The sequence below is a fragment of the Prinia subflava genome, chromosome 13, assembly GCF_021018805.1.
Source record: "Prinia subflava isolate CZ2003 ecotype Zambia chromosome 13, Cam_Psub_1.2, whole genome shotgun sequence".
Taxonomy (NCBI): domain Eukaryota; kingdom Metazoa; phylum Chordata; class Aves; order Passeriformes; family Cisticolidae; genus Prinia; species Prinia subflava.
Window position 1 is genome coordinate 18,045,394 of NC_086259.1, and position 22,044 is coordinate 18,067,437.

At 46.7% G+C, this 22,044-nt stretch overlaps 1 protein-coding gene across 1 annotated transcript; it reads left to right on the top strand.

The window, feature by feature from the left end:
- Positions 1 to 4,951: 4,951 nt before the first annotated feature.
- Positions 4,952 to 21,207, top strand: WFDC1 (WAP four-disulfide core domain 1). The gene is made up of 7 exons (XM_063410752.1): positions 4,952 to 5,247; positions 11,225 to 11,420; positions 12,734 to 12,817; positions 14,840 to 14,980; positions 16,891 to 16,932; positions 17,681 to 17,755; positions 18,555 to 21,207. The coding sequence occupies exons 1-6, from the start codon at positions 5,128 to 5,130 to the stop codon at positions 17,737 to 17,739; spliced, it is 642 nt and encodes a 213-aa protein (XP_063266822.1). The 5' UTR covers positions 4,952 to 5,127; the 3' UTR covers positions 17,740 to 17,755; positions 18,555 to 21,207.
- The last annotated feature ends 837 nt before the right edge of the window (positions 21,208 to 22,044 follow it).

Below are 22,044 nucleotides of genomic sequence, written 5' to 3' on the forward strand. Positions count from 1 at the left end.
CCTGCTTTTCATGTGGCAGCTTCAGCTGAGGGAAGCTCAGCCAGGGCTGTGGTTTCTCCATGTTCACATCCACAGCAAAACCACTCTGGATTTACTTGTTTTTTCCTGATTTCCTAAGAGTGAGTGGAAGCAGGGCAGAGCCTCAGGCCTGAGCCTTCGTGAGGCAGCCAGAGTAGCAAGGGAGGAGAGTTTGATTATTTTTTAGGGGGGATACAAAGCAGCTGTAACCTTCCTTAGGTAACAAAAAATCTCCAATAACCCCTAGAAAACCACTGCCCTTTGCTGCTGGCAGCAGAACCTGTGTAGAGCTGGCAAGGAAACAGCCCCTGGAAAAGGAATTGCAGCAGCCCCTGGCATGAGGGTGCAGGGATTATATCCAGCTAAAATGAGTCACCTCGTGCTGCTGCAGTGGTGTGCTCTGAGGAAACTCTCTCTTTGATGTAATCTCTCTTTAAAAGTCAGATCTTTCCTCTGGGAAAAGGCAAGTCTTGACTTAGGCTGACCTACCTTGTTTTTTGGCTAGAAAAAGATATTTCCTCTTGGCTGTTCCATGACTTTCACTGACAACACCCCTGAGAACATTTTTAAAAACATTATTTAAAGGTCATCCCTATCAGGCAGCACGAACCCCACTTCCAAAAGTTGTTTTATTGCCCTGAGCTGATGAAATGCCCATCCTTTCATTCAGGTACATCTTCCTGGCTGTGACAAATGATGCTGAGGGCTCCACAGGCCCTGGGGAGGTGCTCAAGTCTCACCCATGTTCTTGCACGTTCATCCGACAGCAATTTGTGGTTCTGCAGAATTTGCCTTCTTGCCACCATTTCTGGAATGGAAATTTGCAGTTTCATGCACAGAGGGGACTCTTTGCTCGGTGCTGATGTGTGGAGCAACCTCACTCAGAATCCTGGGAGGCAGCGGGAATTTGGTGGGAGGAGCTGCACCACAAATCCCGAAGCAGAGAAATCCTGACTTAGTGATGTTCTGCAGATTTCCTGGATGAGTACACATTAAAGAATTATTTTAGCTGCTGGCCTGCTGAATGCCCAAGATTTCACACAAAAAACTGGAGCCAAATCCAGCCAAAATCTTGGAATAATTCAATTATGTTTTATACCAGCATCACTTATTGCCCTGTGCAGAGGAGAGCCATGCACCCACTCCCTGTGGATTTATCACCACCAGAGGGAATTGCTCCACTTGGAGTAAACCCCTTTAGCCCTACTGCTGTGTGTGGATAAGATGCAGTCTAAGAGAAAATGGCATTTTTTTTCCTTTCTTGTGATAATTGCTTTTAAATCACCACACATCATCAAAAAACCTGGCATTTGAATTACACAACTCAGAAACCTGCTCACCAGCAGATTTTAAATTCCTAATTATTGCCAGAGGTTGTGTTTGTAAGGACTTGTGCCTGCTGCCTAGAATTTCTTCACAAGCTGCTCAGAATCTTTACTCTAATAGCTGGAGCCATAAACCTGCCAGTGCTAAACAAAATTTCTTCAAAAAGTCAAGGCTGTTCCTCTTCTTTTTAGTCTGACTGGGCCATTCAAAAGTGAACCTGGTAAGACAGGAAATGCTCTGTTGTGGGAGGAAAATGCCTCCAGGACTGAGGTGTCTCATGTTTTAGGTTTCACTGAGCTCCACATGGGAGGATAACATGGATATGAACAGCAAAAATTATATTCTGGAGTTGTCCTGTGACAACAGAGCCCAGCCAAGGACTGCCAAGAAGATGAGCATCCAGAAAAGAGGAGAAAAATATTCCTTCTAGTATTGCCAGGGAAGTTTTTCTTGGCCTTGTAAAAAAATATACAATCCCTTGCCCAGCTTCCAACAGAGACTGGAGGCAGAAGCACGTGAGGAATGGAGATGGGTGGCAGGAAGATTTCATGGAAGAGTTGTGTGCAGGATGAGTTACAGTTCCATAAGTGCTACAACATCATTTTGTTATTTCATTTTCTTTCTTTCATTTCATTTTGATGTGAAGACCATGCCCAGCTGTGGAATTTTGGTCCTGCAGAATTCTCACTTCCTTAGTGTACAATCCATGGACTGCAAGGCACAGACCCTGTTTTTTCTCAGATAAATGTCAGAGCTGTGTATTTGCAAAAATAAAGGCCAGTAAATGGTGTCTGAAGCAGCTATTAATCTTTGGAATTAGTTGCTCCAAGTCCAGATAGCAAGTATATGAAACAACAAAAAATGGAATTAAATTAGGGAGATTTATCGTGAGCAGTTGTTTCACAGAGGTTTGGGTTAGAGTGAGAGCACAGACCAGCGAAATATCAGCACAAAGACATGAATTAAGTAGGAATACTCCGAGGAAAAATCTTGTTTATTCTGTGCAAGCAGCCATGACATTTGTCACCTCGAGCACAGGAGTCGGGACATGCTGGGAGCTCCTGGATGTGCCTGAGAGGTCTGGATCGAGGTGCAGGTATTAATATTGAAACAGCCTGGGGAGCTGTGTGTGTGTGACAGGAATTGGAGCATCCTGTGGCACCACACAAAGCCCTCTGAGCAGGCAAATATCGGGTCAGAGGTGGGACAGGTGGCAGTGCCACGGCAGTGATTCATTCCTCTCTGTGTGTGCTGAAGCTGTCTGAGTGTGCCTTTCAGAAATCTCAGCTCAGCTGCTGATTTCAGACTGTGCCTGGATGGGATCTGGGCAGAGGTGACAGTGACCTGCAGGTGCTGAGCTCTGCCAGCACCCACAGGTGACACTTCTGTCCTCAGGGAGTCACTTTTCCATGAGCTCCTGTGAGCTGCTCACTTTCCATTAAATGAAGAGAGAACCCAGAGGAAAATGACCTGTTTGAAGGGAAACTGGGATAAATGTGTGACTGCAGCTCTGGGGGAGAGGAGAGCTGGTGAGATGGGGCAGAGCAGGGACCTGGAGCTGTGCTCCCTGCAGGGACAGCCTGCCCAGCAGCTGCAGGGGAAACCTCTGGGGCACAAAATGCTCTCCAGCCCAAATGCTCTCTCCCTGTCCCCTTCTGAAACCACTGTACCATGGGGCCATCCCAAACCCTGACATCCCCCCAGACCCCACCTGCACCTATGGGGATGACTCTATGGAACAAGCAGAGATAGGTTTACAAAAAAACTATTTTTATTGGTTTATTTGGTTTATAGTGCAGTGCAGGGTCATTGGTTTATTCAGTTTATAGTGCAGTGCAGGGTCATTGGTTTATTTGGTTTATGGTGCAGTGCAGGGTCATTGGTTTATTTGGTTTATGGTGCAGTGCAGGGTCATTGGTTTATTCAGTTTATGGTGCAGTGCAGGGTCATTGGTTTATTCAGTTTATAGTGCAGTGCAGGATTGTTGGATCTCCACAGGGATCCCCTCTCAGGCTCCTTTGGGAATCCCCAGACCTTGCAGGGACAAGGCACTTGTGCTGTCCCACTGGGATCCCCCACCCTGTTCCTCTACAGCTGGGAGGGAGGTGACCATCTCCGGTTTAACCCTTCATTCCCTTTCCTCCCATAAGAGTAATCCCTGGTTTTACTTTACAGCAAAATTCCCTCGCATGGATTGAGCAGATTTTGTCACTAAAAACCTTTTTATAGCTGCAGAGATATAGAGAGAACTGCCCAAAGCATAGTAACTGCTAGAAAAACCTTTAGGAACCTTAAGTCTAAACAAATCAAATACATTCCCTTAAATACTGAGCTTTTTAAGGCACACCTTGCTCTTTTTTCAGGTTCCCATCATCATATTCTGGCAAGCTTCAAGACAAAATCCTTTGGCTTCCACCTGTGTGCAGCTATTGACACTTGGGCATGGATCAAAGTGAATTTCCACAGCTTTCAGGTATAAGGAATAATTGGAAGATTTTTTTTTGTGTGTCCACAGGGTATAATACTCCTCTGCAGACCCATTTTAGAGTGGCTATAAAACAAACCCAGTGCATCCATCAAGACTCCTCTCTGTTCAGCAGGGCTGCAGCCAGGGTAAAGTGAAGGCAAACAGGGTTTGGTGTCTGTATCTCGACAAGTTTTGAGGTTCTGTTTCTTCCTGCACTCAGGTGAAGGCTGGACAAGCTGCTGGAGGAGAAATTCAGGGGGAATTGTAAAACAAACAGCCCCCACATTTGGCTCAGCGGGCCCTGAGCAGCCCTCCTGATGTCTATAAAGTTATATACATGCAGATACACATATTTATACACAAGAATATAACAGCTGCCTCATTCTTACAGTTCTCCCTCAGCACCTGCCTCTGTCTCCATCCCAGGGCTGCTTTCAGCCTGGCCTCACGAGTCCATCCCCATCCTCCAGGCTCTGGATGTCCATGGATGTCCCAAACCCCACGTCCCCTCCTTCCGTCCCTCCATTGTCACGCACAGCCTGACTCATGTCCCCTTCCTTGCTTTCTGTGCTCGTGTCATTTCCAGACCACCTTCCTTCCCTGTTCCACACCCCAATTTATTTTTTCCCAGAGTCTTTCCCCTCCTTCAATACCATTTTCAGAAACCCAGCGTCACCTTGGTTTAAAGAAAGCCCCTGGATGTTTATCGTGCCGTGAACTCATTTCCTTCGAGCAGGCTGCAGATGAAGTTATCACTTTGTCCAAGGAGGTGCAAACCCTCCGCAGGAAGCACACAAAGGGAGAGCCCAGGCTCTTGGGAAGTTTGGGTGAACTCTTTGCAAAAATCTGCCGAGCCCACCCCTCCGAGACCTTTATTTCCCCCTGCGGCAGCTGTCATCTGATCCCACGCTTTGGCTCTGAATGGGGCTCTCGGAGGATGCCAGATGTTGGGAACAAAGGTCTAAAAATAATCTTTCCGAGTAATCTTCCCGTCCATCACTCGAGGAGAGCGTGAGCTTTGTGTGAGCGTGTGAGCCTCCAACCTGATCTAACTTGGAGAAGTTCAACAGCAGCTCCCGGCTTCTGCCTGTGGGGCTCATTATTTTTTTTTTTTTTTCCTTTCCTTTCTTTTTTTTTTTTTTTTTTTTTTTTTTCCTTCCCTTCCCAGGAGCTGCGCAGGGAAAAGCGGCTCTGGGAGCGCTCAGCCCTCGCTCTCCCTCCCTCCCTCGCTCCCTGCCAAGCCTGGGATCCGCCCGGATCCCCGAGCCGGGCTCCTTATCCCATCTCCCGCTGGAAAAACGCGGCTGCTGCCGGAGATGTGTGTATGTAAAACCCTCCTCGCTGCAGCCCTGTGCGCCCTGGCTCTGCTGCCCGAGCCGGGCTGTGCCAGGAGCCTCTGGAAACGCGCCCTGCTGAAAATGACCGAGAAATACGACGTGAGTAAGGCTGAGGGGGATTTTTGGGGATGCTCGCAAGTTTTCCTTGCGCGTTTTGGGATCGGGAGTGTTTGGTTCGGTGTAACAGGGGTTCGTGGAGTTTTCCCAGGCTGCGAGGGATTTTTGCCACCTAGCTGCTGCAGGGGGAAAGCCTGGGCAGCGCGGGGAGAGAGCCTTGGGATGGCACCGCTTCCCCTGGAAACTCCCCGGGCAGCCAGGAAAAAGTGACCGGGGAGACGGGGAATGCAAACCCTGCGGTTCCGGGGATGGGTTTGGTGGGAGGGAAATAACGGGATTTATTGCTTGGAGCAGGGACGGTTCCCTGCCCAGCTCCTGCGCTGCCTTTTGGGGTAACTCTGGGGGAAATGTGTGCAGGAGGGATCACCCGCGGTTCTGGAAATCCCTGGAGCACAGAAAGCTCATCCCCACCGCGGGAAATCCCAGAGACCCACCCCGGTGCCTGGCACATCCCCTGCGTGCTGCCCACGTCCTGACACGCTCTGGGTGGCACCATCTGAGCCTGCCTGCTCTTGGCAGCCTGCACAGGGCACCCAGCACAGCTCCCAGATCCACTGGGGCTGCTGGAGCTGGAGCTGGGACAGCAACAAGTTACTGGGTCCTGTCCTGGTGAAAAAAAAAATAAAATTAAAAAAAAATTATATATATATATATATATATATATATATATATATGATAGCTTGAATTTTAGGAATGCTGTTAAAAAAAAAAAAAGGTAGAAATTTGAATTTTTTACTTGATCCATTCAAGTGTCCCCAGAAACCAGCACTGAGCCAACTTTTCTGCCCCTTGAATTGCTTGGGTGCAAAGCCCCAAAGAGTTTATTTGTTTATTTTCTTACGCTCAGGTCTGATTGCATCTTCCAAGCACTGCACATGTATAAACAGCACCTTGGTGTCACAAGCAGATTCCTCCATCTGTTTTCTGCAGCTTTTCATTCCAAAAGGATGTTTTTATGCCCATGACTTTCAGAGTGATGTCTGGGCATGGGAACATTCGGTTTGTGCAATTGGTGACTCAGAATTGTGACACACATCCCTTGCCCCCAGTGAGTTAACTGAAATTCTGTCTTCTCTCCTTGAAATTTTGCAGAAAACGTTGTGCTGATATCTGACAGGCACCTCAGGATTTTGTAATAAATCTTTATTATAGCCACACTTGGGATAGGGAATCCTCTGGTTTTCACTTTATTTGGAACATGGTGATGTAAAGAGCTGCATTTCCTGCAAAATCACTCACTGGAAAGTGCATTTATATGGATGTTCTTCTGCCATCCTTCATTGTGAACTCAGATTTAATAGGAACCACGAGGTGAATGACCCAGAGAGACAGGACAGGAGCAGAACAGGAATTTACATGTTGATCTTCAGATAAGGAGCCCTGCCGAGGCAGAGCCACCTCCCCTGAGGATATATCCTCTCCTTTCAACCTGCACTTCTTCAAAGGGCTGTTTTTCCTGGCAGCCCTGAATCCAGGTGCTACTGATCTGGCAAGCTCAGCCAGAATTGCTCATATTGACAGAAACATCGACGCAGGGAAAACAGAAAATGCTTTTCTTCCTGCTCCTCCTCAAAGCCTTGTCAGGGGAAAGTGCCTGCTCTCTGTCCTCTCCTGCAGAAGGAGTCAGTTCTGGCAGCCCCTCTGGCTTCTCAGAGGGATGTTTTCTTTCCTACCAAATGCTGTGTGTTCCCTGCAGTGGGAAAATCAGTCTGGGGGCAGAGATTTGTGAGTCACTTGGCCAGAGGGATGACAGATGGAGGTGCTTAGGCAACCTGTATGGGACATGGGCCACAGACATCCCCGTGGGACCCCAAAGCACAGGGGGAGGGAGCTTCGTGTGGTCTGAGCCCAGAACATCTGACAGGACATCTCCAGCAAGGGGAGTGCATCCAGGAAAATGCTGGATGCAGAATGCCAGGCAGGTGTGAGGATGAGGAGCTGCCCTGGGGCCTTGGTTTTCATTCACCCTGAGGAAGGCAAGGAGGGGTCAAGTGGGAATGGAGAAGGGGAAAAAGAGGGATTGCAGTGAGGAGAAAAACCTGGCAGTTGCAGGGGGATGCAGGAGCTGGGCTTTAAAAAAATCCATATATTTTACAGAGGGACACTTGTCAAGTTGAGTGATTTGCAGCTCCAGGGACTGTTCCCCAAGGGCAGGGGGAGGGAGCTACCTGGGAGTGAAGCTTCAGTCCATTATAAAACACCCATCATGTCTGTTGGGAAAAACTGGGCCAGTCTGCATTTCATTCCACTGTCAACTACAGCAAGTGTTTTAGAAAAATCCCAGCCTTCTTTTAAAGTTTTCCAGAAATGAGGAATTCTTCACAGCTGCTGTAATGCTCTTCCAACAATTTATTTACCCTGCAGCAGCCAGCTGTCATAAATCAGCCCCGGGGCACTCTCTTTGTGCCCCAGGAGATTTCTGGCCCCCATATCCTCAGAGTAACCTGTGAGCAGGGCAGCCTCAGCCTCCCCTTTGAAACCTGCATGCACAAAACCCTTTTTTTGTATTTCCTGCCTTTCCAATCATTATTGAGCATCTTCTTGGAGCCCACCCCAGTTCTGCAGCGTTCTTCCAACTGCAAACAGCAGAACCCAAATGACAAATCCCGAGCCAACAACAGGAGAGAATTATTCCCATTGCTTTGGTCTTGTCCTTGAGACTGTTTAAGCTGCCTTCAGTCTGATCTTTGCCACTTTGATCATCACTGATGGGCGATTTTCCAGGTCTTTAATGGAAATATTGGAGGATTCAAAATTCCCCTGAGTGTGTAGGGTTTTTTCAGAGGAAAGCTGTTCTATGGTCAATGTTTGGGAACACCTGCCAGGGCCAGAGCTGGTGGTGGGAGGCTGAAATAAACCCCACGTGTCATCTCCGTGCAGAATATGCTTTGACAGAAGCTCAGGGACCAGTTCCAGACACAAAAACCAGAACAGATCTGGGGTTTTTGGGAGGCAGACTGCATCCCTCAGTCGCTGTTGAAATTATGGCTGAGACTGAGTGATTCCATCCAGGTTTTTCCTCATCTTTGCTGAGTTCCAGGGTTCCTCAGCTGAACTCTGAACTTTTCCATTTCTGGGTATCTGTAAGGCAGATATTGTCATTGATTTAATAAGTCTCCCTGGGAAACAGAAATTTACCTCCTGTGCTGAAAAATGTTATTAAAGAAATTCTGACTGTCGTCACAGTCTGCAAAAATAATAAATCAGAGCCAAACTGTGAATGCTGGGAGAGCTTTTAAAAAACCTTGTAACCCAAACCTGGAGACGTCCTTACCCAGGTTGTTTTGGGGAATGAGGCAATCCTGTTTTATGCACACATAAACAAGGGGGTTTATTAAACCAAATAAGCAAAAAAAAATTTTTTTTTGAAAGAAATGAGTTGTGAGCAATAGGTGACCAGAGAAATGGGCAGGGAGGTCACGAGGTACAAAGTTATTTGGCTACAACTCTTATATTGTTCCCCAGCGGAAATTTCATTCATGGAGCCAGCTGTTCATTGCAATTTTGGCTTCTTGGTTTCTGAATCATCTGTGAAGCAACTGCAGTAATTGTTTGGTGTTTTTTTTCATGTATCCACTACTTGCCAGTATTATTTTGGTCACATTTCCGTCTGCAGATGACCTTTCAAATAGAATAGTAAAGTGTGACCTTCCAGGATGAACACTCCCTCCAACAAGGAGACCTGTTCAGGGTTTGGAACTGCACAGATTTATTGTTCAGTGCTCCCTTATATCCCAAATTATACCTGGTCTGAAAATATTCTCTGTTTAAAATCCAGCATCATCCCCGCCAAAAAAGGTATTTTCAATATCTTCTAATTAAAAATGTTTCAAGTTTGGTGTGTTTGCATCTTTTGAGGAATGGACTAATATGAGACCTTGCACCTTCAGCATGGAAAACATCATCAAAATTGGTTTTTTTCCAAACTTTTTAGTTGGTTTAAGCAGCCTATCAGTTCATGGGAAAACAATGTCATGGAAGAGTTTTAAAGGGAAAAGCAGAAATTGTTTATTGGTATTGGGAACAGGGCAGGAGACTGATATTAGTGATATTACCAGTAACTCTCTGTCTCTCTGACACCCCATCTCCATGCAATGGCCTCTCCTTGGCCAATTTTGGGGGGAATCCATGTGGGATTGTCAAAGGCACAGATGCTCCAAGGAGCCGTTGGGGGTTACAGGAATAAGGATGGAGCAGGATGTGGAGAGGGATGTTAATCTCAGATTTCCCCACAGTCTGGTGGTGAAATGTCCTAGAAACCCCTGGGGGACTGTTTCACCACGTTTATTCTTGGAATAACAACCCCAGTTTCTCATCACTGATTTTGTAACACACAGCTGATTGGGCCAAGTTATATAAATAAATAAATAAATAAATAAATAAATAAATAAATAAATAAATAAATAAATAAATATAAGGTGTGTATATTTACACACCTTTTTATGTATTTATGACTCTTTGGAGCCTGCTCGTGAGGCCGTGGCAGCTCTCTCTTCACCCCCCTGGCTCGATGCTGATCTCTCTTAAAAGTGAAAATCCGGAATCCACCTTTTGATTTTATTAGAGCTTATAAATGGTGGTTAATAAATGTGAGACTTGAGTGCCCTGGGCACTTTCTGCTGCCCTGGGGAGCTGAGCTGCAGCCCAGAGGTGAGTGAGAGGTTGAGCCCAGGTGAGAAAGGACTGGGCTGGGCTGATCCACCTCTCTGCTGGAGGGCTAAAACACCCCCAGTGTGAAAAATATCTGAATGGTGCCTCACAAATGTTCCTGTGCCTGTTATTTCACTTTACACCTCCTTTGTCCTGTCAGGGTGCAATGAGCAGCCCAGTTCCTTTCTGCTGCAGTGAAACATGGCCTCATTTTCCCTGGGATGAGCTGGCATCACTCTCACAGATCTCACCCAGAATGTCCCATGATTTAGAAATGGTCTCTAATTTAACAACCCAGAGCTCCACTGTGGATGAATTTGAAAGGCTCCCCTATAAACTCTGGTCCAGACAAGGTGATGGAGATGGAAGGAGCCCACTGAGGAGGGAGGTGCTACCAGGGACCTTTGTTCATGTCCCAAAACAACACAGGGCCCTCATTTCCACTGCTCCCCTATCAAAGTGTTTGGTGTCCTCATCATGAGGATGCCTGGAGTCTTCTCTCTGTTTCCCAGACAAGTATAAAAGACTTTAAAGTATTTTTTTTTCTGCCTCCTAATTTTCAATGCAATAATCTCAATTATAGAACAAATTCCACACTATAATTTAGTGATTGTTCGGTGTTTCCAAAGCACTTCTCTAAGGAGATCACACAGTGCTGGAGGAGCTGGGCAGTCAATTCCCCTCTCTGGTGAATACTCAAAAAACCCTTTGAAACCCTGTTGGAACCCTGGGCACTGAGAATTTGGGATTTTCTGTGCTGACAGGCACTGACCCCCAAGCAAACACTGCATTGACCTCAGGCCGTGGAGAAGGCTCCCAAAATTGAGTGACAGCACTGGGATTGTGGGTGTGGAGTTTGGATAGAAGTGTGTGATATCACAGGGTGGAAAATTTAGAGGTTAAGGGTTTAGAATATAATAATATATATATAAAGCAAGATGGAGGATTTAGGGCAGAGCCAGTCCTTCTTTTTCACCTTCTTCTCCATGGGTTTGGGTGGTGTTTTGTAATTGGGTAGAAAAATCTGCATTGCAGGCCACAGGTGGTTGGTTATTGTGTTAAAAGCAAAAATAATTTAGGTGTAATTTCTTAATTGAACAGATTATCCTTAAAAGGCCTTGTAGAGAGATAGATGTGGCTCCATTTTTTCACTTTGTCAGATAGAAGTGCTGTAGAACTCATGGCCTGTGAAATTCTAATATAGATAATATCTGAGTCCGAACAAAACCCCTTCTCCCGCTTCACCCGCCGGGATGTTCCGCGCGCCGCCTCACCCTGAACCTGACTTCCTTTTCTTCTCTTTGCAAAGGATTATGAGTACCCTCTTCATTCTCACAGCTCCCACCACCAGAAGAGCGACCGGTGCCCGCCGCCGCCACAGAGCCTGCCGGAGCGCGCCTGCGAGGTGCCCAGCTGCCGCTCCGACGCCGAGTGCCAGCGCCACAAGCGCTGCTGCTACAACGGCTGCATCTACGCCTGCCTCGAGTCCGTGCAGCCCCCGCCAGGTACAGCCACCCCCGCGTGGATGCACGGCTGGAAAAGCAGGGGTGGTTTAAATGTTGATACAGTAGTCCAGTTGGAAATATGATTTTTGGTTTATTGAAAAGGATCGAATTACGGAGTTTCGGCAAAACCTCTCCAGCGGAGTTGCATTGATGATTGACCCGGAGAATCGTCAAGGGTGAACTGGGATGCGGTATCTGGCACACTGCAGTCCCCCAAATTTCACAAATTGACCTTGTTCAAGGCTTAGTTTTTATACACTTTATTCCGCCTCTGGCAAGAATTTCCTCATACTCCTTTTGTTTTTATGCTGGTTATTCAAATTCATAGTCGTTTCCAGCTGAATTGAAAAGAGTTTCCTCCTACTTTTTAAATTGTCAATGTTTGGTTTCCCATGAGTGAATAGACACCAAAGTTTATGAATGGAAAGATTTCATCTCCGGAGATTTTGACGATGACGGTGCTCCGATGGCTGATGATAGTGCTCTGATTCCATGGAGAAAGGACTGATAGCTTATCTTAACGTGCCCTTTCTGATGCCAAAGAGAAGGCCAGGTTTTCCCATAAATCCTTTGTCTCCTTTCTAAATGAAAATTCCAGGGTGGTGCCTGCCTCAGTGAATTCCAAGACAGACTAAAATTTAACATTATATTCCCATATAACACATATACAGTGGTTTTTATAATTTCTAACATGCCATAACCCATAAGAACACGAATTAACATCCGATATTTTTCACAAGGGACATGTGCACAATCCTGCTCTTAGCCTAAGGGATGAGTAGAAGCTGAAACATCCTTGAACCATTTCTTGGATGGGATAAGGAGGAAATAAAGTTTGGAGCAATAGCTGGAACAGGATGCTAGACAGGATGCATTGACCATAAGTTGGGGAAGATTTGCAGCATTTAGCCTCATGGACAGAGCTTCTGAACCAATTCTATACACTGCAAGGATGCATGAACACTGTGGTTTAACCAATGATGTTCAGAGTTAGGTGCATGATATGCTTAGCACAGTATAAATGTACGTCAAATAGCTGAATAAATGAACAAGATTTTTAACTCCTATTGAGAGCTGTCTTGACTCTGGCTGATTCCCGGCAACACCCCCGGGCTGCAGCAACATGGAGTTGGTTGTGGTGGTTCTGGTGGTTCCTGCTGCCTGTCGTGGTCCGGTCTGGTGGTGAATGTGCCGTGACCTTCCTCGCTGGAAGCGTCTTTAAAAAGGCACCCAGAGGTTTTTGTCTTTCCTGTAACTCTGCTCTGTGGCTGCTGTCTCTTGACGCTGTGGTCTCTTGTTTCTGTCTTCTGCAGTCCTGGACTGGCTGGTTCAGCCCAAACCCCGCTGGCTGGGAGGCAACGGGTGGCTTTTGGACGGCCCAGAGGAAGTCTTACAAGGTACAGAACATTTCCTTGTCTTCTCTGCAATATCCATAACCACACAAAGGCCGTGGAGAATAAATCCCTCACGCACAGAGCTTGCCTGGGGTGTTGGGCTGCTGGTATTTGTCTGGAGTTTCCACAGGAATAACTCTGGTGGTGCTGGGGGCTGCTATCTGGTGCAGTAAATAAATTACTTTTTATGGATATGGATTATCCAGCAGAGCACTAGGAATGCTGCAGGGGACTGGGCTTGTACCCATTCTTCAAATAATTAGAGATATATTTTTCTTTTAGAAAAAGGCTTTGTCATCACACACATAATTCTCTGCCAGCTTCCTGATAGACCGTGGGTGGACTTGGAATGGGAGATCCTTTAATCCAGCGTGGCCTCATCACCCAGCTGCCTTGGGCTGGGGCTGTGGCTCTTGGATCTGGAGGAGCTTTTGGCAGGAGCCCTGGCAAACTTCTGCAGAGCTGTGTGAAGCTGATGTGAACCTGGGGCATCTCAGTTTGGAGACTGATAATGAGCTTGAGCTTCTCAGGTTCATTCCATAGGGAAAGGGGTTTTAATTAATTTTGTCCCAATACCTGAAATTGAAATAAGGAGGGAGTGGGGAGGTGGGAAGAGAAGCTTTCTTCTCTGAGGCATTCCCAGATGTATGGGCACCTGAAGTTTTTGGGTTTTTCATGGAAATGGCAACCCAGCTTTTGATCAGCTTTAGTAAGATCCAGGTAGTGCCAATAAATTCCCCTCTTTGGTCTTACACAGATGGTTTTAGACTCACTGAGCCTCAACTCTCATCTATTATGGAAACTCCAAGTTATTGAAGAGAGAATTCTGCCTCCAGCTCATTGAAGCTGCACAGCTAGAAATAAGATAAAATAGGTTCCTCCTCATCCATCCTTGTCATGATTATATTATTTGTTCTTATCTGAATACCTTCATCTCAGCTTGAAGGAGTAATTAGGGAAGTAAGAACCATCAGTCATGGCATGAGAATTGCAGCAGAGGTCCTTGAAATTAAAAATGAGAGGGTGGAGTGGCCCTGCAGAGTCTGTACGTGTAATGGCCACAAACACTGCCCGAGTCCTGCTCCACCTCCCCGTTCTGAGCTGCTCCTGCTGCCTGTCCCGGGTCAAAGTGATGAAACCTCAGTCTGGGGCAGGGGGTGGCACTGCCTGACCCCGCAGTGAGTCACCCCTGAGGCCTGGACTCTGCAGCAGGTCCCTGGGTGTGGAGCAGAGAGCAGGGCAGACACTGCCAGCCTCCTGTTCATGTTCCCCAATCCTCACCCAGCCCAGAGCCTGCCTGGGACACGCTGACCCCTGCTTGGAGGGATTGTCCTGCACTCTGGGCAGTGGAGATGCCTCTTGGTACTGCCTAAAAACAGACCAGGAATAAAAAGCTGTTCTATTTATTGAAGGGCCTTCAGGTACATTTAGGGCAGATGAAGCCCCTCAGGGGCTACACCCAAAAATGGACCCCGGGCCAAAGGTTTTCACATTTTTATATTTTGGTCCATTTGCAGATTGGGGTTTAATCTCCCAATTACAGTTTCAGGTAATGAATGAAGTCATTTACCCCAAGTTTGGTCTTCACAACTCACTTTAGTTTACGTTTCTCAGGGCCTGAGGCAGTGAGGTGTCCTTGACTGCCAGGCCTGGAGAGGAATTGCTGTGTCTGCCCAAAATGGGGAAGCAGCAGCTGACACTGTGTGTGGAGTTTGGAGTCACACACTAAAGAACAGTATCTAACACACTACATGGAGCTGAGAGTTACACACTAAAGAACTGCAGGGTTACAAATAGATGAAAAATACAAAATCCTAAGGGATCTGTGGTGGATGGAATCCAGTCCCAGCTGGCACAGAGCCTGCACACAGGCTGTGGGCAGGCTCTGTGCAGGGAACGGGGCTGAGCTGTGCCAGGAGGGGCCAGCCCCGTGCTGCCCCCATGGCCAGGAGCCTGTTTGGGGTTGTTGGGGTCCCATGGGTGTCCCAGCATGGTGGGTGGGTGACCTGCAGGCTTCTCTTGCAGCTGAAGCCTGCAGCACCACGGAGGACGGGGACGAGCCCCTGCACTGCCCCACGGGCTACGAGTGCCACATCATCAACCCGGGCAACACGGCCGAGGGCATCCCCAACAGGGGCCAGTGCATCAAGCTGCGGGGAAACCCAGGTCAGTGCTGCACCCTCCCTGCCTCTTCTCTTTCAGATTGGTAAATCTGAAGATGACACTAAGCTGGGAGCACGTGAGGGAAGGTAGGAGGGCTCTGCAGAGAGACCTGGAATGGTTGGATGGGTGGGCAGAGTCCAGTAGGATGAAGTTTGATAACTGCAAATACTGAGTCCTGCATTTTGGCTACAAAACCCCCCTGCAGCGTTATAGGCTGGGGACAGTGTGGCAGGACAGTGCCCAGGCAGAAAGGGACCTGAGGGTACTGGTGACAGCAGCTGAACATGAGCCAGCAGTGTGCCCAGGTGGCCAAGAAGGCCAAGGGCTCCTGGCCTGGATCAGGAATGGTGTGGCCAGCAGGAGCAGGGAGGCCATTCTGCCCCTGAACTGGGAACTGGTGAGGGCACACCTCGAGTGTCCCATTCTGTCCCCCCAGTTTAGGAAGGACATTGAGTGCTGTGTCCAGCTGTGTCCCCTCAGTTTAGGAAGGACATTGAGACCCTTGAGAGCGTCCAGAGGAGGCAGCGAGGCTGGAGAGGGGCTTGTAGCACAAACCCTGTGAGGAACAACTGAGGGAGCTGGGGGTGTTCAGCCTGGAGAAAAGGAGATTCAGGGGTGACCTCATCACTCTGTACAACCTCTTGAAGTGTGGCTGTATCAGGTGGGGTTGGTCTCTTTCTCCAGACAGAATGAGAGGACACAGCCTCAAGCTGCACCAAGGGAAATATAAACTGGATATTAGGGAAAAGTTTTTCACTGAAAGAATAATAAAGTACTGGAATGGTCTGCCCGGGGAGGTGGTGGAGTCACCATCCCTGGGTGTGTGTAAATAAAGCCTGGATGTGGCACTGGTGCCAGGGTTTAGTTGCGGTGTCAGGGCTGGGTTGGACTCGATGATCTTGTAGAACCCTGTGATTGTGACTCTAATTCTGTGACTCTGTGACTCTGTGTGATTCTCCTGCACGCTGATGTTTGCAGGGCAGCACCAGCAAGGAAGTGGCCAGGACTCCAGGACACCCTGTGCCAGTGTTCTCTGGTGTTGTGTCTGTGCATGCTGCTGCTATGTGGCACAAAAATGAGAAATATTTATGTTACTGCAGGCTTCAGTGGAAAAATCTGAGTTTTAAATCCCAATTTTATCTTCTGGCTTTGCTTTCTGCATCCTGAACTTTGTCACCTTTATTCTGCTGACGCATTTGCCCAAAAAAGAATTTGATACATGCCTAAATATTTTCCAGGAAAGCTCATAACATGTTTAGATATTCATTGAATGGTGGGGTATGTACATTGGCACTGGGTACAAATCACTTCAGTGCAGAGACTTGAGACATCAGTTTTGCCATTTGGTCACTGTAAAAACCAAGGGAAGCAGCAAACCCGGTCTCTGAGCTGCTTCCAAAACAGATTAAGAGTTTTTTCCAGGGCTTTTGGATAATTTCTTTTATAACCTTTTCTTTAATAACATCCATAGTAACCGATGTAATGTAGAACTGTGGGGATCTTAGACATTAAGTATTTTTAAGGGCTTAAATAATTATATCAATGGCAAACAGAACAACCTAGCTGGAGCCTGAATTATGTAAAATACTAATAGATTGTCTGAAATGTTACCCAAATTTTATTTGGGAAAGCCTTTGATTCCTTGACTTGTAGCTACTGAAGAGGTTATAAAATTCTATTGGCAATTCCCACTCTTCTGGCAAGTGAGTTGTGTCCACAGAGCTCAGTAAGCTCAGTAGCTTGTAAGAGTTTTATATCAACCCAAATTACTTCAGCTACAGAGGACTTTTATTTTCCTCATTGTGAGGTTATTATTTCCATATCTCTAATTTCTCTGTACGCAGAAGGTCAGAGTTTAACACAAAAAGTGAAGGCTGACTGGGTGTGTTCTCACCATGTACCTTCTTTTCCAGATGGACACAGCCTGAGGCACAAGTATTACAAGGAATACTTTGGTAAGCTGCTGGCATGAACTGTTTGCTGTTGTTATTGAGCTTTACCATTCTTGCAATGCTTACAAGGAATTTGCTCCTTATGAAATGAAGGTTTGTACATAGAAAAAATGAATTCTTTATCCTCAACTTTTTATTCTATGGTCAGATCATCTTATTTTAAGATCTACAATGTCCTGACTGTGGATTCTTGAGAACCAGAATTTTCAGCTGTGACAGAATGAGTTAAATGGTGCAGCCTTCTGCCAGGGGAACCACCCAGTCCAATAATCTTTTTTTATTATTTTTAAGCATAGTTTCGGAGTTTTGCTCTTGGCCCAGGACTCCTTGCAGCTGAACACAGAGCTCTGTCAGAAGCAGGCTCTTGGGACTGTGAATCAGTCCTTGGTGTTTCCTGAGAGGTGTCAGGTCCCTCTCAGAAATCTGGGGCTCAGAGAAAGCAGGAGCACCTCCCACATCTTCCCTCACAGCTCCAAAGCTCCTGGTTTCTCCCTCTTGGATGTGGATCAGAATGGAAGTGACATTCGGGTATGTCACCTTTGATACAAGATTTACAGACAGCCAGATTTGGCCATTTTGGCTGATAAAACCACGAAAGGATTTCCTTTCCTCTGCTCCAGTGTGGGCTATCCCAGCTCCCCAAGAGAACTGCTAAATAATGAGACCAACAAAGCTGCACTGCTGAGAGAACCTCGAGCCCAACAGCCACAGCCTAACCCCAAACCTGACCTTGCTGATATTTGTTTTACAGGCAGCAATTCCAACAATTTGGTCGGCTATGTGAAAAGCCAGCAGAAGCATTTGGGCTAATTGAAGGTGTTCCTGGGTAAGTGCCCTGTGAATGAAGGGAAAGCTGGGTGGAAATAGCTGGTGCTTAAAATGCAATTATTCAGAGATTGTCTGAGGGTGATACTTCCTCTAAGAATAATGCTGGAGTAGGGACAGCACCTTAAAACCCTGTACAGGTGCATGAAACACTCTCATTCCACCAGACACACCTGATTTCTTGGCAGAACCTTTGCCTTGTGAGTGTTCAGAGGATGGAGTGATTTTTAGGATGAAAAATAATAATTGCTGTTCCTTAAGACTTTGCACTCTGTGTTTAGGGGCTTCTTCTAAAGCAGGTGTAACTGGTCCTGCCCGACAAACCAAAAAGCTGTTTATTCTGGACTGGCTGCAAAAAGTGTCAGTCTTGCAAAACTTCAGCACTGGGGGGTTTTGTGGGATAAATTTTTGTGTGTGAACATTTGTGCTGAGCAGGGGGATCCACTCCTGTGAGCAAAGGCCAGAGCCAAGCCAACAGCAGAAGCTCCGTCCGTTTTATCAGCCTTGCCTCAGGCAAGAATGAAAATATTTATTACACCAGAAGTTCTGTCCCAAAATATTTATTATACCAAAAAATCTGATGGTTTTCTCAACACGTTCAGCTTCACTTTACACTTAACTTGGGCTTAGCTGGGAGTTATGAGAACAAAGCAGTTCAGTGTCTTTCTGTACCTACGTCAGGCTGGCTGTTGAGATTACTCAGCTACTTAAGGACAAGTTCTGTGCAAACATCCCAGGAAGGATAAATATTTTAATTCCTCTTAACTTTTTTTTTCTTTTGTTGTTTGGTTTTCACCCAGCTGGACCACTCTGTCAAGGAATGCTTTACCCAGCAGCTTTCTGGTCCCAGATCTCCACAAGCACATCTCCAGCATCCCCCTGATCCCTGCCCATCACTGACAAAAAAAATTCCATTATCCAAGGAGCAGGATGAGTCCAGATTTTAACCCCACCGGGAAGGGGAGAAATGTGATCCCCTGGAGGAAACCACACTGCTTTATCAGCTGCCCTTCTACAAATGAAATGCAAACACCTCAAGGGATCCCTGTAAGCCACAGTGCCATGATCAGGCTGCTGACACAGAGCCTGCCCTTTATGTGCTTGTTGTGTGTCCAATTCAGATTTCAGGCCTGTGAACACAACCCAGTGACATCAGAATTTTACTAAATATCATATCTAAGTTGCTTTAAAATAGGTGAGACTAAAGAGGTTTTCTGGATCAAATCCAGTGCCTGCCTGTCTTGAACAACTCCTTTAAAGAAGCCTTTTCACCAGCCTAAATTCAAAGAAACCTGCAAGTTTCTTCTTTTCCTATTTATATCCAGATAAAAAACCAGGTTTGACACCCACTCTAAATGGCTAAACCTAAAGTCTTAAGAATTTGAGGAAGTTTAAGCTAGGAGAAAAAAACAGCTTTATAAATGTTTTTAGGTTACTTTCCTCTTCTCAGTGTGGTGAGCTGCAGATTGAGAGTTAATAGTGGAACAGATTCCTTCCTACAACATCCAGGCAGACACACAAATGCTTGCCAAGCTTTGTAACGTGCTGGTTTTAGCCAGCACTGTTAATACTCACAAAATCTGTGGTTTTGTACCTGCAAGATCTCAGCAGGAGGCCTGAAGTCTGGATAATTTGTTAAATGTGTTAGAAAGGCAAACCCAGGATAAATTTGTGTGATGAAAAGGATTGCCTGGCAGATGGGCCACTGCTCCTCAGGAGTCCTGGACCTTTGCGTGGACTTCCATAAATCCTTAAGGTCTGGAAATTTGTATTTGGGCCTTACAGCTTCTTTTAGCTGTTTAGCATTATACAATGAAAAACACATTTTCTCTTAGGGTTTTCCTTTCCTGTGGCAGTCCTGAAGGGGCAGTTGTGCATTTATTGTGACAAACCAGGCAGAACTGTTTGGCAGAAAAGCCACGTCTGCTCCGTGGTTTAGTCCACGTCCCCATCTGCATGCATGAAATTAGCATTTTAATTTGCACAGTAGTAGCACTGCATATAAATACCCAATTCACAAATGCAAATGCCTGCTTCCACTCACAAAATACAGGATTTTTTTTTCCACTCACTCAATGGTTTAAGCCAAATCCAAGACACCTACAAAACTCTTGACACTTTGCACATGACATTTGCAGCTGGAGAGATGGGAGGTGCCAAACTGCTCCTCTGTTTCCTATTCTAAACACAGTCCTGGGTGCTTCACAAAGCAGCTGAAGGGCTCCACATTTTCCTAAATATCTTCATTTGAACTCACTTTTTTTCAGAGTGTGAGATATTAAATGCAGCACCATGTTTGGACAGAGCTATTTCTAAAATTTTATGTTTTACAGCTTCCTGCAGTGACATTTTAATTCCTGCTCGGACACAGGAGCCACAGAACCAGGGAATTTTGGAATGGTTTGGGTTGGAAGGGAGCTTAAAGCTCATCACCTTCCACTAGACTGGGTTGTCCAGGCTCCAATCCATATTTTGTTGTTCCAATCTGTGTTTAGACCAGAAACTCCCCACTTATCCTACTGCAGCCTCACTCCTGGGTGCTGCTCAGTGAAATGGATTCATTTTGTTCTGCATTATTTTCTGCAGAAAAAAATCAAATTCTGATTAAAGGAGCAAAGCCCTCCAGTGATCACTGCTAAGCCCCAAAGAGTAAATGCCAAAATATTCTATTTTAATCTAAAAAATTCCTAAACCCTTGTGAGGATCTAGTTGAAAAACTAGTGTTGAGCATTCACAAATTTGAAAGATTAAAACTTCAAATCTCAACCGAATCTGTGAAAGCAGCTCAAAATATGCTTGAGTGGACACATTCCCTTCAGTGTCTGTTTTCTTTGTGGCTGCAGAAGCTCGTACCTGAAGCCCCTGGGTGGGACAGTAGAGGTATTTTTTGCTTGCAAAAGTAATTTTTAAAAGAAGAAAATTGACAAATTGATAATTCAATGGCAAATTTCTGTTTACTGGGTGTTATCAAAGCCATCACCCTTCTTTGTGGTGCTATAATGCTCAGGGTTTTGGGGTTTTTTTTCCAAGTTAATTCAAATTATTAATTGTCAAACTCAGAACCAAAAGCCACAGGAGGGACAAGTGCTGTGTTTCCAGCAGTGAAATGCTGAAATGTGAAACTCAGATGCTGAAATGGAAGCACAGAGCAGCTGAGTTGTCCTCAGCTGCTCTTCTCTCCAAAGACAGGTGCTTCATCAGCAGCCTGGGGCAGCACAGCAGGAAATACCTGGTGTAGGTTTTTTTTGCATTTCCATGAACACTTTGCAGCATTCTTGGTGCTATGATGACCTTTCTGTGTGTCACTGCTGTGTCACTGAGTGCTGGCAATGCCCACAGCCTCCCGCTGCCCCCAGGACCTGTGCAGCCCCTCCCTGGTTTGTGCCCCCGGTGCTCAGACGTGTCCAGGTTCTGCTTTGGTGCTCAATAAAAAGTGACCACTCTATTTTTCAACCCTGCCGAGTTTCAGTTGTGTCTTCTTGATGTACTTTCAGCTTTGGATTATGGAAAAACAAACAAGTCTTCTTAATTTCATGTTGTTAGGAGAACATAACACAAGCGGAGTTAGGAACATAACACAAATGACAAAAAGTCGTTTTGTCCACTGGAAGGGAGGTGAAAAACCCCAAAAAAACTCATCCACCACCCTGCCCCTTTTCAGAGGGGCCAGTGTTGTGGGTCAGCCCCTCAGTTGTTGTCCCGTGTGTTTGCAGTGCCCTCAGAGGAGCTGGGCAGGCTGGCAGTGCTGCCCCAGGAGCAGTGACCTTTGTTTGGGTCAGTGCTGCTGTGCCAGCCCAGGGGCTTTGGGCTGCAGCTTTGCAGGAGCCTCAGAGGGTGGAGAAACCGAGCCAGGCAAAGGCCAGAGCTGGGCTGTGCCCACTGCAGGGCAGAGCTGGCACAGCAGAGGGGTTGGGCCGTCTCCAGCCTCCACCATCCCACCTGCCCCACCCAGTCCTGCTCTACCTGCTGGTCTGGAGTGGGCAGGGATCCTCCTGCCCTGCCTCCCTCCTGCCCTGGAACCACAGCAGGGACAGGAGCTGCCTGCAGCTGAGCCACGGGGGGACAGCAGTGGGTGCTGGCACTTTGGAAAGGTTTGGAGGGATTGAGATGACCCCAGGCAGCAGAAGCGTCAGGGCAGCTCCTCACTGTGGCCTTGGGATGACCTGGACCTCTCATGGTGCTTGGAATCTTTTGGATCACCTGGACCTCTCAGGGTGCTTGGGATCCTTGGGAGCACCTGGACCTCTCAGGATGCTTGGAATACTTTGGATCTCTTGGATCTCTCACACC